Genomic DNA, 15,852 nt, shown 5'->3' with positions numbered 1-15,852 from the left:
TTACCACCTGAATACAGTCATTCAATGAAAAATTGTTAAAAATGCTGTACAAGTCTTTATTTTTCAGAATCCATAAAGAATTTTTGCTAGATCTCAATCTACGCCCGTTTCTTTTAAAGACTTGTGATCGGAGAAGTTTCTGTAATATGCCATACTTTGCTCTTTGCTAATTACTCCACTTAACTTTCCACTTGGACAATAGGTGTCTGAGAGTGTTTTCTCTATCTAAAAGAGAAGAGACTACCTTATTCCTACAAACTAGTGTCACATTGCTTTAACTTCTATAGTTTTAAAGGCATAGCAAATATGACCACTTCGACTTTTTCTGACCTTATTTTTAGTGCACCAACACAGTTTAGACCATACAGGATTCATTCAGAAGCGTTCTCTCTCTCTCTCTCTCTCTCTCTCTCTCTCTCTCTCTCTCTCTCTCTCTCTCTCTCTCTCTCTCTCTCTCTCTCTATATATATATATATATATATATATATGTATACCTTCATATTTGTGAAAAGTCTGTATTATCACTACCTATCGGTAGGTAAGTATGTATTAGATGTGTCCGGCACATTGCTGGACCATAGGCCCTTGCGTTGGCAGCCCGTTTGGAAGGGTGTGATGGAGACCATCGCAAGATTATGTCAATTAATAAGAGATACACGTGTTTGATCGGAAAGGAAACATAGAAGGACGGACAGGAATGATGATGTAATGAATGCTCTCAAGAATCATACGAAAGCATCCCAGATGACGATCGGGAGGGAGTCAGAAGCAGTAGTCCAGGATACCACAAAGCATGTTTAACTGACCCCTAAACTCGGTCCTTCTCGGTCCTGCAGAGTCGAGAGAGGGGATAACTGAAATATCAATTTGAAGTCATCCGTAGTTCCATCTGTTGTGCTTTAAACAACTGAATATATTTCTTTTTAATTTCATGAATTGCTGAGGGTAATTTGGAATTATAAATGGTAACAATCGCTTCCTAAGGTTCTTCTCTTGAAGGTTACCCTTTAGTTGATCAGCCATGTTAAGATTCAAGCATTGAACTTGAATTGTTTTGTGAAGAGGTGTAATGGTGATTACAAGTAAACTTTAAGAGGTAAACATAGTTTGTTTTCTTTAAAGAAAAAATCATCAAACACAGACCATCTGCTACACAAGGACTCCAATATTCTTTTGTGGTGGAGATTACGAACAGCTTTAGCTAACAAGTGCCTAAAGGTTTCAGAATCTACCTTCAAGGAGTTGGAATACTAAGTGATCAACACTGCCAGTGTTGAATGAGCAATGGAACTCCAACACGCATGAGCAGAATGGAAATCAAAGATGTGAATAGCTAAAATTGAAGTGTGAAATCCAAAATTCCCTTTATAGGGTTTAAATAAAATATTCCCTCCTTAAATCTATATATTGTATTAGTCAGTGGCACAAGCAGATGAAATTAATTGAGTAGCTCTAATGTCCAAAACTTTGTGATTTATTAGGTTTATTAAAGAACTTATCTTTCCTCTTTGTAATATTAATGAAGATCTGTCAGATTGCCTTAAGATCGTTCAAGTCAAAATTATTATACTAATGTTACATTACCTTTTCTGTAAACACAAATACGGGTTCATGAAATTCCTCTTCAACTAATCCAGCAGCCTGAACAAAATGTACCTAGAAACGATTATGGCTAACTTCAACATACAAGGAGGAACACACCACACCCATACCCAAGTAACGAAGAGATCAATACATTATCATCATTATCTCTCCACCTTTTATGACCAATACCCTCTGAAGTAACAAAGCTTGTTAGGCTAAACTAAAGTTTCATTACAGGCAAAAGCCTTCGTCCGAGACCTGACAAAGAATATTCTAAAGGACCGACTTTTACCATAGTCCTCTTGAGGGGTTGAATAATACGTTTGAGTTAATGCTTGGATCCATTAGAGCCATTGTTTTTCAATATATCTACAGTAGGTACTGTATTAATTGCAGTGACAAAGTGATGTGATTAGCGTCTGTCAATGAATGTTTTGTGGATCCCTGATTTCATTTTCCCTTTTGTTAACGTTTGGAATAGGCAACATAGGGCAAATTCGTTGTCGAACTTAGTGCCTTTTCGTTGGAAAGGGTTTTCTTTTTCATTTTTACCGCTATTAATTTATATATTTCTTGAGAAAACTATGCATATAATTAGCTATCAATTTTAATTAACTCCTAAGTCGATAATGCTAGGAACCATAATTTGATAGCAAGTCAATAACAACAATAATATTGATAATAATAATATTAATAATAATAATGATAATAATAATAATAATAAAGGCGCAGAAAAGGGGCCTAAACCATATAAACGAAGATATAAAAGAAAGAATAAAGGCCAAGGTACAGAAGATCCTGAGATATGTGAACAGGACTAAAGGATATCAACAGAACAAATTCTTTGAAACAAACCAGAAAATCCTGGACAGCCAACTAAAAGGCGAGGACAACAATCAGAAAAACGCAGAAGCGGAATCATCCTTAAGACTTTAGGAAGGCATATGGAATAACCCAGTAGCTCATAATAAACGAGCAAAATGGCTACTGGATAAAAAAAGTTGTGAAAATAGAAGAGTTAAACAAAGGTTTTCGGATATTCCGACCAATGCTATAAGAAACTAACCAGCTGAAGAAAACTCCAAACTGGAAAGCCCAAGGCCCCGATGAAGTTCATGTCTACTGGCTCAAAAACTTCAGATCCTTACATACAAGAATGGCAGAACAACTCCAGCATTGTATCTGACACCACCAAGCACCTGCATGGATGACCACAGAGAGGATTTCTCTCATTCAAAAAGACAAAAATTAAAGGTAACATAGCAAGCAACTACAAACCAGTTACCTGCTACCATTAATGTGGAAGCTGCTGACAGGCATCATTAGAGAAAGGAGGAAATTAAGACCATTCCCAGCTAGTAAAAAGGATGCAGAAGGAAATATAGAGACACATAAAAAACAGCTACTGATATACAAAATGGTAATGCAGAATAGTTAGAGAGGGACATGCAACCTGAGTACGGCATGGATATAGTACCAGAAATCCTTCGACATGATACCATTACTCATGGCTGATAGAATGCTCAAAGATATATAGTGCGGAAGACAACACTATGAACTTCCTCAAAAATACAATGCAAAACTGGCAAATTATACTTACATGTTCTGAAAAACGGCTTGTAGAGGTCAATGTTACCTACTCTTTATGGTAGCTATGATTCCCATGACAAGAGTGCTGGAAAATATCGGATTTGGGTACCAACTCAAGAAAGAAGGAAGCAAAATAAACCATCTGATGTTCATGGATGATATCAAACTGTTCGGGAAAAATGCTAAGGAAATAAACATGCTAATTCAGATGACAAGAATTGTATGACGAGACATCAAGATGGAGTCTGTTCTAGTTAACACAGAGAGAGAGGAAAAGTACCAGGGACTCAAAGGATAAAGCTGCCTGATGAAAATGTTATCAAGGGCATAGACAAAGCAGGCTATAAATACCTCGGGGTAATAGAAGGAAAAACAATAAAACACCAAGAGATAAATGAAAAGATTAGAAGAAAATACATGCAAAGAACCAAAGCTATAATGAAGTCAAAGCTTAACTCTGGAATCATAGTAAAGGCTATAACACCTGTGCAGTGCCAGTAATCAGGTTCAGTGCTGGAATAGTGAAGTTCAAGAAGTCAGAGCTATGCAACATGGACAGAAAATTAGAAGGGCAATGCACATGTACCAAGCACTGCACCCAAGAGTACGAAGTGAAGGAGGAGAGGGACTCATCAATACAGAAGATTGTGGATCAACATAGAAAGTAGAGCGCTGGGACAGAGCATCAAGACAGGTGAAGATGAATGGCTAAAGAGTGCATGGGAAGTAAACTTGATAAAGGTGGATGAAGACCCAGAACTGTATAGGGAGAGAACAGGAAAAAAAAGAGACTAGAAGAATGTAAAAGAAAACTAATGCATGGACAACTCCTGAAACAAACTGAAGAATTAGCCTGTAATGAAACATGACCGTGGCTACAGAGAGAAGTTGGATAACTTTAAGATAAAACTGAAGGTATGATAATGACAGCACAAGATCAGGCCTTAAGAATAAGATATATTCAGCGAGCAATAGACGGAAGTAATATCTCATCAAAGAGCAGGAAATATGTGACAAAAGAAGAAACCATTAAGGACATCGCCAGTGAATGTTCACCACTTGCACAGCATCAATATAAGAAATGATATGATGCAGTGGATAAAACCCTCCATTGGAGTCTCGGTAGTAAATATCAAATACAATGCAGCAACAAATGGTATAAACACCAACCTCAAGCTATGGTAGACAATGATCAGGCTAAGATACTCTGAGACTACAGTATAAGGACGGACAGAGTGATACAAACACATTGACCAAACGCCACTCTGGTCGACAAGAGAACAAAAAAATATCACTCATAGATGTCACAATACCGTGGGACTCATGAATGGAAGATAAAGCGAGAGAAAAAAACATAAAGTACCAAGACTTACGAATTGAACTGAAAAGGATATGGAATATGCAAGTAGAAGTGGTGCCAATAATCATAAGAGCACTAGGAACCATACATAAGTCATTGAAAAGGAATCTTGAGAAACTAGGACCTGACATAGTCCCAGGACTTGTGCAAAAGAGTGTGGTACTTGAAACAGAACATATAGTGAGGAAAGTGGTGATTTCTAAGGAAGCTGGATGCGACCCGGAACCCCACACTATAAACACCAGTCTCTGGAGACTGAGTAACAAAAAAATACCAAATAAGGCAATAATAGTAAAAATGATAACAACGACAATGATAATATCAATTATAAGTATCATCTTGTACAGAATTATATGATGATTAACATCTTAAACAATCAGATTCAATATGAATTTTTCCTGCACGCTTTAGTGAGTCAATTATACATGAATGGTCTTTCTTTGAAAATGCTGACAAGTTTATAAACATCTTCTGTATTAAAAATAAAATTTTTTCTCAAAATCTCTTGAGATTACCCTTTAGGATAACCATCAACCTAAAAGTATAACATGGAAAGGAGACAAGAGAAGAGGCCAGCAAATTCAACAAGTTGTATTTCAAGTTTCATTCTATAACAAAGAACGCTAGAATGAGTGATTTCTAAAAATGATTTGATTAAGGAATATTTAATCAAACTGGTGATGTGTACCAGATGCACTACTAACTGATTGTAAATACTTTCAACACGACAGTTAAACACACATTGAAAATACAAATGCTTTACAAACTAACTTCTTGCACCCAGATTTTTCCTTGCAATCATAGGAAGCTACAGAAATGAATTCGTTTACAGATTTAGAACATTAGCACACGCACTCACCTATGAAGATGTGCAAATAAAGTGACAAAACAGTTCTATGATATTCAGCTACATCTACGCAAATATTTGAACATGCCGCTCTGAAAATTCGTGCTCTCCAAGCTGGTAAAAAAATAATAAAAAAGGGATGTGGAACTCAAGTATATTTACAAACACGTAGATATATAAACACATAAATACGCACCTCTCTCTCTCTCTCTCTCTCTCTCTCTCTCTCTCTCTCTCTCTCTTGCCATTCCAACTAACATCTTAAAACGAGTTAAAGAGTATCTCTGCCCTTAAAAAGATTTTGTAAAATCTTCAATTTATGTAACAATTCTGTTACCTTAGTCAAAGCAGTCTACTGAACAATTATCTAATCTAAAAACGAAGTGGAAGAGCTAACTCACTATTCTGTATTCAGACATGAATAAATGCATGCTAAAAACACAATTGTTAATCAATTGGTGTGGAAAACAGCACTATACAACCAAGTACATTTACGTTTGGCAACATCATCACGCTGTTTCAAAAAATGGAATTATCAACCTTAAGTTCACTCTCACTTATCCTTGAATTTTGAGAAGGCAGAAGTGACATCCGTAATCACAACATCTGTCACTGGGTCTTGACACACAGCCTTCTGTACTACTTCTAGTCCCGACACGACCTCACCGAAGGGGCAATAATACTCTCCTTCAGGATAGTCTCTAGTACATATTCCAAAGAATGATTCTAATTTGGGATCTCCATCACTAGCACCTCCAAGCACTCCTTCAGTAACAGCTCCTGAGTATCGGCCCCTCCATTCCAGCGCTTCCATTAGGCCTTCAGCACTAATGCCGTTCTCTGAGATGTAACGACCACCAACAAGACTTTCTCCAGGTTGTCCCTTCCTTGCAACATTGCTGAACTTGGATCCTTTGTACGAGGGCCCAAATGTGCCAAGACACAAGGCCAAGAAATGCTGAGCGCGACGAAGGTGACCCCAGAGACGTATATGTATTCGGCCAAGAATAGTACCTCGTACACCAAGCTGCATCATGACTTCAGGGTTCTCTGGTGGTACTAATAATTGAACAGCAGGAACCTGCAGGGCACAGGGCAGTGCTTAGTGGTAATATAGTATACTTGACACAGCTACTCTAAGCAAAAGATATCTTGAGAATTATCCACATCTCTAAGACAAGAAGTGATAGATTTTGATGAAATCCATTGAAGCATATAGTACATTCTTTCTAAAAAGTAGTGTTTCAACAAGTTATTTATCCCTTACCTGGGTCATGAAGTCCTGCCAGTTGATCTGCGGCCATTGTTTGTTACCACCAGGAGCACATCTGCGTAAAGGCCACATTTGGCACTCAGAACCAGCATCACTTTTTGAGTCCCCTTCTCTGCTGGACCTGAGTGAGTCATCCTGTTCTGTGTCTGACTCTTCCAAAACTAGGAATTTGTCCTCTGCACCAGATCCAGGGTCTGCAGGAGATGCTTGGAATTTTAGAAGCTTAGAGGTTTCGTTAGCATTACTAATATCACTATTCTGTATATTGTTGTTGTCAGCTTCAGAGACTGGCAAAGGAAGAACAACAGATTTACGGCTGGACCTGTGGACGTGGGACTTTTTATAACGGGAGCGTGGGGAAGGTGTGAGAGTCATTTCTTTACCTACTGGAATCCCTGGTTGTTCTGTGGAAGGTTCAGGGCTCGTTTTTTGGCCTTTTGTACTACCCGAGTTATCTTCATCTTCTATGCTTTTAATTCCAATCAAAGGAGATAGACTTTCAAGTTTATTTTCATTAGCTATAACAGATTTTAGGCGCACTGTCTTTCTGACATCTTTCAAGATTCTCTCAGTATCTTGAGCATAACGAGTCAAAGTCTTACTGCGCTTGTAGATACCAGCTAGTTTATGTGCAATACTATGTACCTCTTTACCTAAGTTTTTTTTCTCCTCTTCAATAAACCTCAGAATTCTCTTGGCTTTATCTTCTATCAACTGTTTTCTTTCCATCAAAATGACTTGAACTTTTACAACAGAGTGGCCCTCTGTCATGTGACCTTCAAAGAGGCATTGACCACAAAGGGCTTTTTGACATGGGGTGCACCACATCCTCACAGGGTCTCCATGTAGCTCACACGTTTCACATTTTTGCTGTTGAGATTAAGAACATCTAATGTCACTTTTATAATGATTCAAAGAGAGTTGGCACTGCTTGAAACTATAGAGTTGACATTCATTCTGTTTATAATATGAATTTAGATGTCAATAGATTTATTAAATAAAGGTGGGTATTTTATAGTAGTAAGTAGATTAAGTAAACTAGATTTGTAGTTCTGATTGATTAGATATTTCAAATGAATTAGCAAGAACTAGTGGAAAGAATACTATTATTTATTTAGAGGGAAACTGAATTTACCTGCTTGTGCTTTTGGTTAGAAGCAAGAGTTAGGACGGTGAAGTTAGTAGGGAGTTGAGTTACTGATAAGCCTTTGTGTTTCTTTCGACAAGTGGGACATTTAAGGGATGGATTGACATCAACCAGATTGTACAAGCAAGGACGGCAGAAAGTGTGGCCGCAAAGAGGAAGAACAACCGGCTCTCTCACACCGCCTTCGTACACCTCTGAACAAACGGTGCAGGTCAAGTCATCCATGGCTACCTGTCTGTGCCAGATCTCTTCAACCGGGAGATGAAGTCAAATCTGTAAACGAATCATAAATTAGGCAACTTTTCTTCATAAAAGCTTTCAGTCGATGGGTATATTAAGCACATTAATAAATTTTTTTTTTTACTTAGTTCATTGATGAATGAAAATTTTAATGTTATATTTCTTGAAATTGATGTCACAAGTAAACTACAGTTCTAATAAATAAATTTGTATTATTATTTTACTGATTATACTAGTTTTGCTAAGGTGATCTGGACATTATTGTTTGAAAACTTAAAAATGTATACATTCTTTTCTACAATTGATTCCAAGTGTTATAATTAATTTAACTTGATAGACGTCTTATCATATAAAGGTTCGGTTAGATCTGGAAACAATGAAAAGTTCTACCAAAGTTCTTTATTGAAAGCTTAACATAGAATAAAGTTAAAGTACAAACTAGCAGTATCAGCTTTAACAGAACTTGAAATTGTGGTCCAAAAATTAATGTGTTCCGTACTATCTCTTTTATTTGATGAGAAACTTTGCGTCTTATCCCACTGACAATTGAGCCAGAGAAATGATGCAAGAAAAAAAATTATATTAATGGTGGTCATTTCATAGCTGTGTCACGTTACACACCATTTTCACTTGATATCTCACTTTATATTAATGATACTTCTGTTTTTAAGTTCTTTATTCTACTTTGTAATGTGTTCTAAATTTCCTCCTCATATTATACTACTGCATCTCTCTACACTGAATGATGTTATCTTAATTCAAATCAGTTCGGTTAGGGATATCCATATCAAAGTTTCCATCAAGCTCGGCTGTTACACTATTTACGAAAAAGATCTGCTTTGCACCTCATACATTTTCCTAATCAAGTGCTAGGGTCGTCATTTTATCAATATTTTACTCATATGATTATTATGATATATTGGTATTCGTTCTCTGCCTATGAAAAGACTAAACTTCTTCATATCAATAATATTATTGGGTTTTTGTTTTACAATTATAGAAAGTCAATCACGAAAATCGATAACCTTAAGTGATCTAACTTAGAGTTCTTTTAGGTTTATGACTTAAATATTTTTAATAGTAACAGTGACCAGTCTCGTGGTGGTAGCTATAAGAAATAAATTCAAAAGATAAAAGAATATGGATGACTTACAAAAACGTAATTGTAGTACAAATTTAAATAAAATATACAATTCATATAAATCTATCACTTACTGCATATGAAGTGGTAGGCTATCAAGTGGTAGTTTTTCTGAAGAGACTACATATTTACATCTAAATCAATACTAGCCTTTGCTAAATCATGAGAAATAAAAAAGTGCAGTTTTCTATTAAAAAATGATTTAGTAACACTTCATTTCATTTCGATGACGGCAAGTTACGTTAAAGCATAGATATAAGAGAAATCAAAGAGAAGAAGGATATCAGCGACAAAGTGAAACTTGAATTTTATCTGCCTTCTGCAGGGCTGTTGTTAGCTAACTTCCAGGCAGAAATGTTCTCCTCTAACAGAAGCTAACCTTTATATACTCAACCTTGCGTATGCATTAGCTAATTGTCAGGTGGTACACTTAGATTCTAAAGTCCGCCGACACTCAGGGAGAATCGCTCGTCAGAGGTCTCTAGTGTTACCATGACAAACAAGTAAAGGGTTGTATTTCTTACTACTTCTTAGGAAATGGGTGGAGCCTTGTCCAACCTTAGTAAACGCTGGAAAATATTACAAACCAAGTTGCCATACTTCATACTATGGTATTATTTAGCATCTCGATTATCCAATACAAAGACACAAAACACACCCACAATTATATATATATATATATATATATATATATATATATATATATATATATATATATATATATATATATATAGAATCATGTAGAAATTAATGGAGTGGCATAACTTAACAATTCCTGCCGTTAACAGCTACATTAGATTGTTCGGAGATGCGACTTTAGGCTTGTTCGTGTTTCATTTATGTCTCAATGCTGTAAAATATTCATAAAAAACACCATAAATGAGATATAAGGGCCTTGAGGACATTTAGAAAGATATATATATATATATATATATATATATATATATATATATATATATATATATATATATATATATATATACTAAAGTAGTTATTATAGTAATTGGTCACCATATGAATATATCTTTAGATATTCCTGCATATCAAAAGAAATTTCCGCTTGATATTGCAGTGTCTCCAATAAATGCTATTGTATTATGGTTCCAAAAACTCATAGGTGTTTTTAAAATGCTAGATTGATTGCTAAAGACTTTCATCGGCCTTTAGATATTCATAGATAGCAACATTATGTAATATATAAGGATACTTTACTGTAAAATATTTCCCAAGTCATTCAGATTCAAGAGGATGTGGTGTCTTTATCACTTTATTCATTATCATTAAGGTTAACATAAGACATTAAAAAACAATCTCTTGGCAGTTGGCACACTTACACTCACCAAAGTGCTTTGCTTCACATGTGGGCGATTCTTCAACTTAAAAAATAATTTTTGGTTTATGAATTTACCATTATTCATTTACAATCAGCAACTTTTCATAGGTTCCATAAACCGAACTATCTAAATATATGATTAATTAAATAAACATGTGCGTCATTCAAACCAATCACACTGATATATTATAATATAGCAAACTAACGGAAGTAAAAGAAAAATGTGTTCTAAACATAATTTACGATCTCAATCTTTCGATAATGCAGTTTTGAGGACAATTTGTTGATTAGGCGTTTTTAAAGCAAGTTTGCTCAGATGATGATCCTGTGAAGGAAAAACTGCTGGCCATCATTTCATATTGTACATAACATAATAATTAGATTAATTTCAACTAAGCCACTGTAAGTACCCAATACCGATACAATGGCTGTTTTCTTGCGTTTGCAAATAGGAACCAAGATGCATAGGTAAGACCAACTCAGTGTTATTGACATTTACTTCCGGAACAGGATCTTGTCTTCGGCCGCCATACTTCGGAAGCTAAATACCACATAGACTAAGTACTAGTCGGGAACATTTTACCTTTGTTTGGTGAAGTTATGCTTAAAGAAGTAACACTGAGAAACAAAGGAAAAACCCCGACAAAGGTGGCTTACGGTTTCATTAATAACAAATCAATTATTATTTGTACATTTATTGGTGTAGATTTAGTCTTAGTAACTCATACCGCTTATCTAATTTCTGAAAACGGTTACATCTTTTTAATCAAAAGATGTTCGTATTTTCAACTTCTTCATTTTCCAGTTTGAAATGCAAAAAAGTAAGAAATTTGAATGACGGAGATTTACAGTGCTAGTGTGAATTCGCACACCCGAGGATTTCAGCATCTCTCTAGTAAGTTTGAAGACGATATATACTCGATTTATGCAGCATATGTAATGTTTCGTACAACTCTTAATGTGATAATCATATCAATAAAACTAATACAGTAGTAACAAAGGTGATATTAATGAAAACAATAAAAAAAAACTAAGAATAAGGACTATTAAATGATAGATCATAAATAATAACTAATATGATAATGGTATTAATGATGATTTTAATAACAATAATGATAACAATAGCAATAATTCTTCTTTTTTCCCATAATAATCTCTGTAATTCATTCGATAATTTATTATTTGAAGTACGCAGCTAAATGCACTGACTGCTTACTATATTATGGCGAAGTAAGATCTATGTCGTCATCTGCTTAGAGGGACCTTTACATCTATTACAAATTTGGTGCACATTTATGACTAACAAATTCACCACTCTACTTTTGGGGTGTCTAAATGTGCGTGTATGTAATAGAATAGAGGGTAAAAGATGTGAGATTGGAAGTATGTTTCGGAATAGAAGTAAAGCTGTATTGACCTTGTGTGAGACAAAGATAAAAGGAAAGGGTGAAGTAATGTTTGCTGTTTTGACAGGTAGGTTGTCTAGGATTGAAAGGGGAAGAACAAAAGAGGGTTTAGCTTTATTGCTGAGTGAATGGACGACAGGTAAAGTAGCGGAATGGAATGAGTTATCATCTAGGTTAATTTGGGTAAGGGTTAGGTTGGGTTGTGAATGTTTGGGTTTTGTTGGTGCATATGGGCCATTTTGTAAGAAAAATGAAGAGGACCGGAATGAATTCTGAGATGAATTAACTAGGTGTGTAGAAGGACTGAGTAGAAGTAATTATGCAGTTGTGATGGGTGACTTAAATGCCAGAATGGGTGCTAGAGATGTAGAAGGTGTTATTGGGAAGTATGGCGTACCCGGTGAAAATGAGAGTGGTGAGAGACTGGTAGATATGTGTGTTAAACAAGAGCTGGTGATAAGTAGTAGTCATTTTCCAGAAGAAAAATATAAATAAGTATACATTGGTAAGGTGGCAAATAGGAATGATCGAAAGGGCATCGATGGAATATGTGTTGATAGTAAGAAGGATGTTTAGGAGATTGAAAGATATGCACATGTTTAGGGGTATGGCTGATGTTATGTTCGATAATTTTTTGGTTGAAGGAAAATTCTTTGTAGCAAAAGAGTTGGGAAATAGGATGGGGGGATAGGAAAGTGAGGAAGTAAAGCTGAAAAAACCAGAGGTAAAAAGGGAATATCTAGAGAGGTTGGAAGGCATATGGCAGGGTAAAAGTTAGAGAAATGGGTGATTTAGAGAAGTTGAAGTTAGTAAAAGAAAATTTTGTTAGTCTTGCAAGTGATATGTAAGGTAAGATGATTGTTGGAGGCAGCATGCAGAAAGGTAGCGAGTGGTGGAATGAAGGAGGGAAGATGAAGGTGAAAGAGGAGAAGAGGGCATTTGAAGAATGGCTGCAGAGTAATAGTGTAGAGAAGTATGAAAGATATCGAGAGAAAAATGTGGAAGTAACATGTAAGGCAGATGAGCCAAAGAGGACGGCTGCCTGGAGGTTGGGTCAGGGATTGGGTCGTTCGTATGAAAAAAAATAAGAAGAAATTTTAGAAAGAAGTGGAGAGAGTATGGGAGGGTGGATCAAGGAATGAAGAGACAGTGAAAGATGAAAATGGAAGGTTGTTGAAAGCAGATAGGGAAAGGAAAATGTGGACTGAATATTTTTAAAGATTGCTGAATGTTGAGAATAACAGGGAGGCAGACATAGTTGCTGTCACAGGTGTTGATGTGCCATTGATAAGAGATGAGAATGAGAAGTAGATTACAAGAAAGGAAGTGAAGAGAGTGTTAGATGAAACGAGAGCAGAAAAAACGCCTGATATAGATGGTGTAAAGGCTGAGATGATAAAGGAACAGGGTGTGACTGTACTGAAATGGTTGGTTAGATTGTCTAGTATATGTTTTATGTTGTCAATGGTGCCAGCGGACCGTGTGTGTGTGTGTGTGTGTGTGTGTGTGTGTGTGTGTATCATTCTACTATACAAAGGTAAGGGAGATGTGCATTTGTGTTGTAATTTTAATGTGGTTGAAAATGTGTATGGTTGAGTCTTCATTAATAGGATTAAGGATAAAACCGAGAAAGCAATCTTATAAGTACAGGTAGGTTTAGAAGAGGAAGAGGATGTATGACTCATATCTTTATAGTTATGCAGATATTTGAGAAATATTTAGCAAAAGGTAAGGAGTTATATTTGTATTTACGGATCTGGAGAAAGTACTTTGTATGATAGAGTTGATAGGGAAGTGATGTGGAATGTGATGAGGCTATGTGGAATTGGTGGGAGGTTGCTGCAAGCAGTGAAGAGCTTATACATAGGCAGTAAAGCAAGTGTTAGGAGAGGAAATGAAGTGAGTGAGTGGTTTCCAGTGAGAGTGGGGCTGGACAAGAATGTGTGATGTTGCCCTGTTTGTTCAATTTGTTTGTTGATGGAGCTGTGAGAGAGTGAATGCTCAAGTGCTTGGTCAAGGATTAAAAGTGATAGATGAGAGTGATCATGAATGGGAGGTGAATCTTTTGTTGTTTGAGAATGATACTGTATTGGTTGCAGACTTGGAGAGGAAGCTGTGTCGATTAGTGACATAGTTTTGAAGGGTGTGTGAGAGAAGGAAATTGAGAGTTAATATGAGTAAAAGTAAGGTATGGGATGCACGGGAAGGGAGGATGGTGCTAGATTGAATGTCATATTGAATGGAGAGTTACATGAGGAAGTAGATCAGTTTAAGTACAAGAGTTCTGTTGTTGCTACAAATGGTGGAGTGGAGCAAATGTATGTCAGCGAGTGAATGTTAGGGGCAGTGAAGGGAGTAGTGAAGAATAGAGGGTTAGGGATAAATATAAAGAGAGTTTTGTATGAGAAAGTGATTATACCAACTGTGATGTATGGATTGGAAATTGTGGGGAATGAAAATGATGGAGAGACAGAAATTGAATGCGCTTGAGATAAAGTGTCTGAGGAGTATGACTGGTGTATCTCGATTGGATAGGGCTAGGAATGAAGTAGTGAGGGGGAGAACGGGTGTGAGAAATGAATTAGCAGCTAGACTGGATATCAATGTGTTGACGTGGTCAGGCCATGTAGAGAAGGTGGAAAATGGCCATCTGCTGAAGAGGGTGATGAGTCCAAGAGTTGATGGGAGAAGTACAAGAGGAAGGACAAGGTTTGGATGGATAGATGGAGTGAAGAAAGCCCTAGGTGACAGAAGGATAGATGTGATAGAGGCAAAAGAGCGTGCTATGAATAGAAATGAATCGTAAGTGATTGTGACACAATTCCAATATGCCCTGGTGCTCTCTCGGGTCACCTTGGTGACCACTGAGGTAGCATCAGTAGGGTCAACATATGAAGCTTCATTTACGTTACAAAACGGGGGAGGGTGAGCTGTGGCACCTTACCAGTACCAAACAAACTTGACTGAGTCCCTCGTCGGGTGAGCCTCTCCAAGATGGCTTTTGTCTACTTGTGTGCAGGCTTAGTTCATGTGGCATTTAGTGGTATGATATCTATGGCGATAGTGTAGCTTCCAAATTGACCCATTACATTTTCAGGTCTATCATTTCGTTAGTTTTAACTTTAAAACATAATATATTTTTCGAAAAATATTGTATGATAGGATAATCAAAGACTTAGAAGCAGGTAACATCCCTGACTGGTGAACGCCATACTGAGGATCGAGTCCTGCTCAAACTCGTTAGTTTCTTTGGACAAACGTTGCAACCTCAACATCCTTGTGAGCTAAGGGTGGGGGTTTGGGGGAGCCTATAGGTCTATCTGCTGAATCATCAGCAGCCATTGCCTGGCTCGCCTTGGTCCTAGCTTGCATGGAGAGGGGGCTTGGGTGCTGACCTTATGTATATATGGTCAGTCTCTAAGGCATTGTGCTGCTCAATAGGGCCTTTAATCCTTTAAACGGGCAGCTGCAGGAAGCGTTGGTATTTGCCGTATTCATAACATATAAACACTTGGATACGTCAATCAAAATCTAAATGTACAACTAATCTGAACACGAACTTAATGAATAGTTACAATCTATTTCTTTATTATTTTGATATTTTATACTTGTTTGTGATGCGAATATATTTTACAATATCATTAATATCCTCATATCCAGTATCTGTTATATAAAACTTGCAGGAAAATGTGGGGCTGACAATTTATAAATTATGCCCCCAGAACTAATGTATTCATCAATAGGATGTATGAAATAGAACAATTAAGGTAAATATTCCTGTGAAGATTCTGTAAACTAACAATTTCATCAACTGGAAGGCTTATGCATTTGTGTTCTGTTTTCGTGTGGTTAACTTTATTGTAGGGTTTCTAGTATATGCCAATAACCAAAATTGAACGTTTATATTAAAACATCAAACGAATATAAAAAG

The 15,852-nt window shown here is 36.5% G+C and overlaps 1 protein-coding gene across 1 annotated transcript in view; it reads right to left on the bottom strand.

Moving 5' to 3' along the window:
* Positions 1-5,104: 5,104 nt before the first annotated feature.
* LOC137652462 (uncharacterized) overlaps positions 5,105-15,852 on the bottom strand; it is a 30,216-nt gene continuing 19,468 nt past the window's right edge. The window contains exons 2-4 of the mRNA XM_068385851.1: positions 7,790-8,074; positions 6,649-7,524; positions 5,105-6,462 (exon numbers count right to left, since the gene is read on the bottom strand). Of these exons, the coding sequence (XP_068241952.1) occupies positions 5,935-6,462; positions 6,649-7,524; positions 7,790-8,026 (1,641 nt within the window). The 5' untranslated portion in view covers positions 8,027-8,074 and the 3' untranslated portion in view covers positions 5,105-5,934. The remainder of the gene's footprint in view (positions 6,463-6,648; positions 7,525-7,789; positions 8,075-15,852) is intronic.

The sequence above is a fragment of the Palaemon carinicauda genome, chromosome 1, assembly GCF_036898095.1.
Source record: "Palaemon carinicauda isolate YSFRI2023 chromosome 1, ASM3689809v2, whole genome shotgun sequence".
In the NCBI taxonomy this organism is placed as follows: domain Eukaryota; kingdom Metazoa; phylum Arthropoda; class Malacostraca; order Decapoda; family Palaemonidae; genus Palaemon; species Palaemon carinicauda.
Note: the sequence above shows the minus strand (reverse complement) of the source record. Positions and strands in the feature narration are given on the sequence as shown.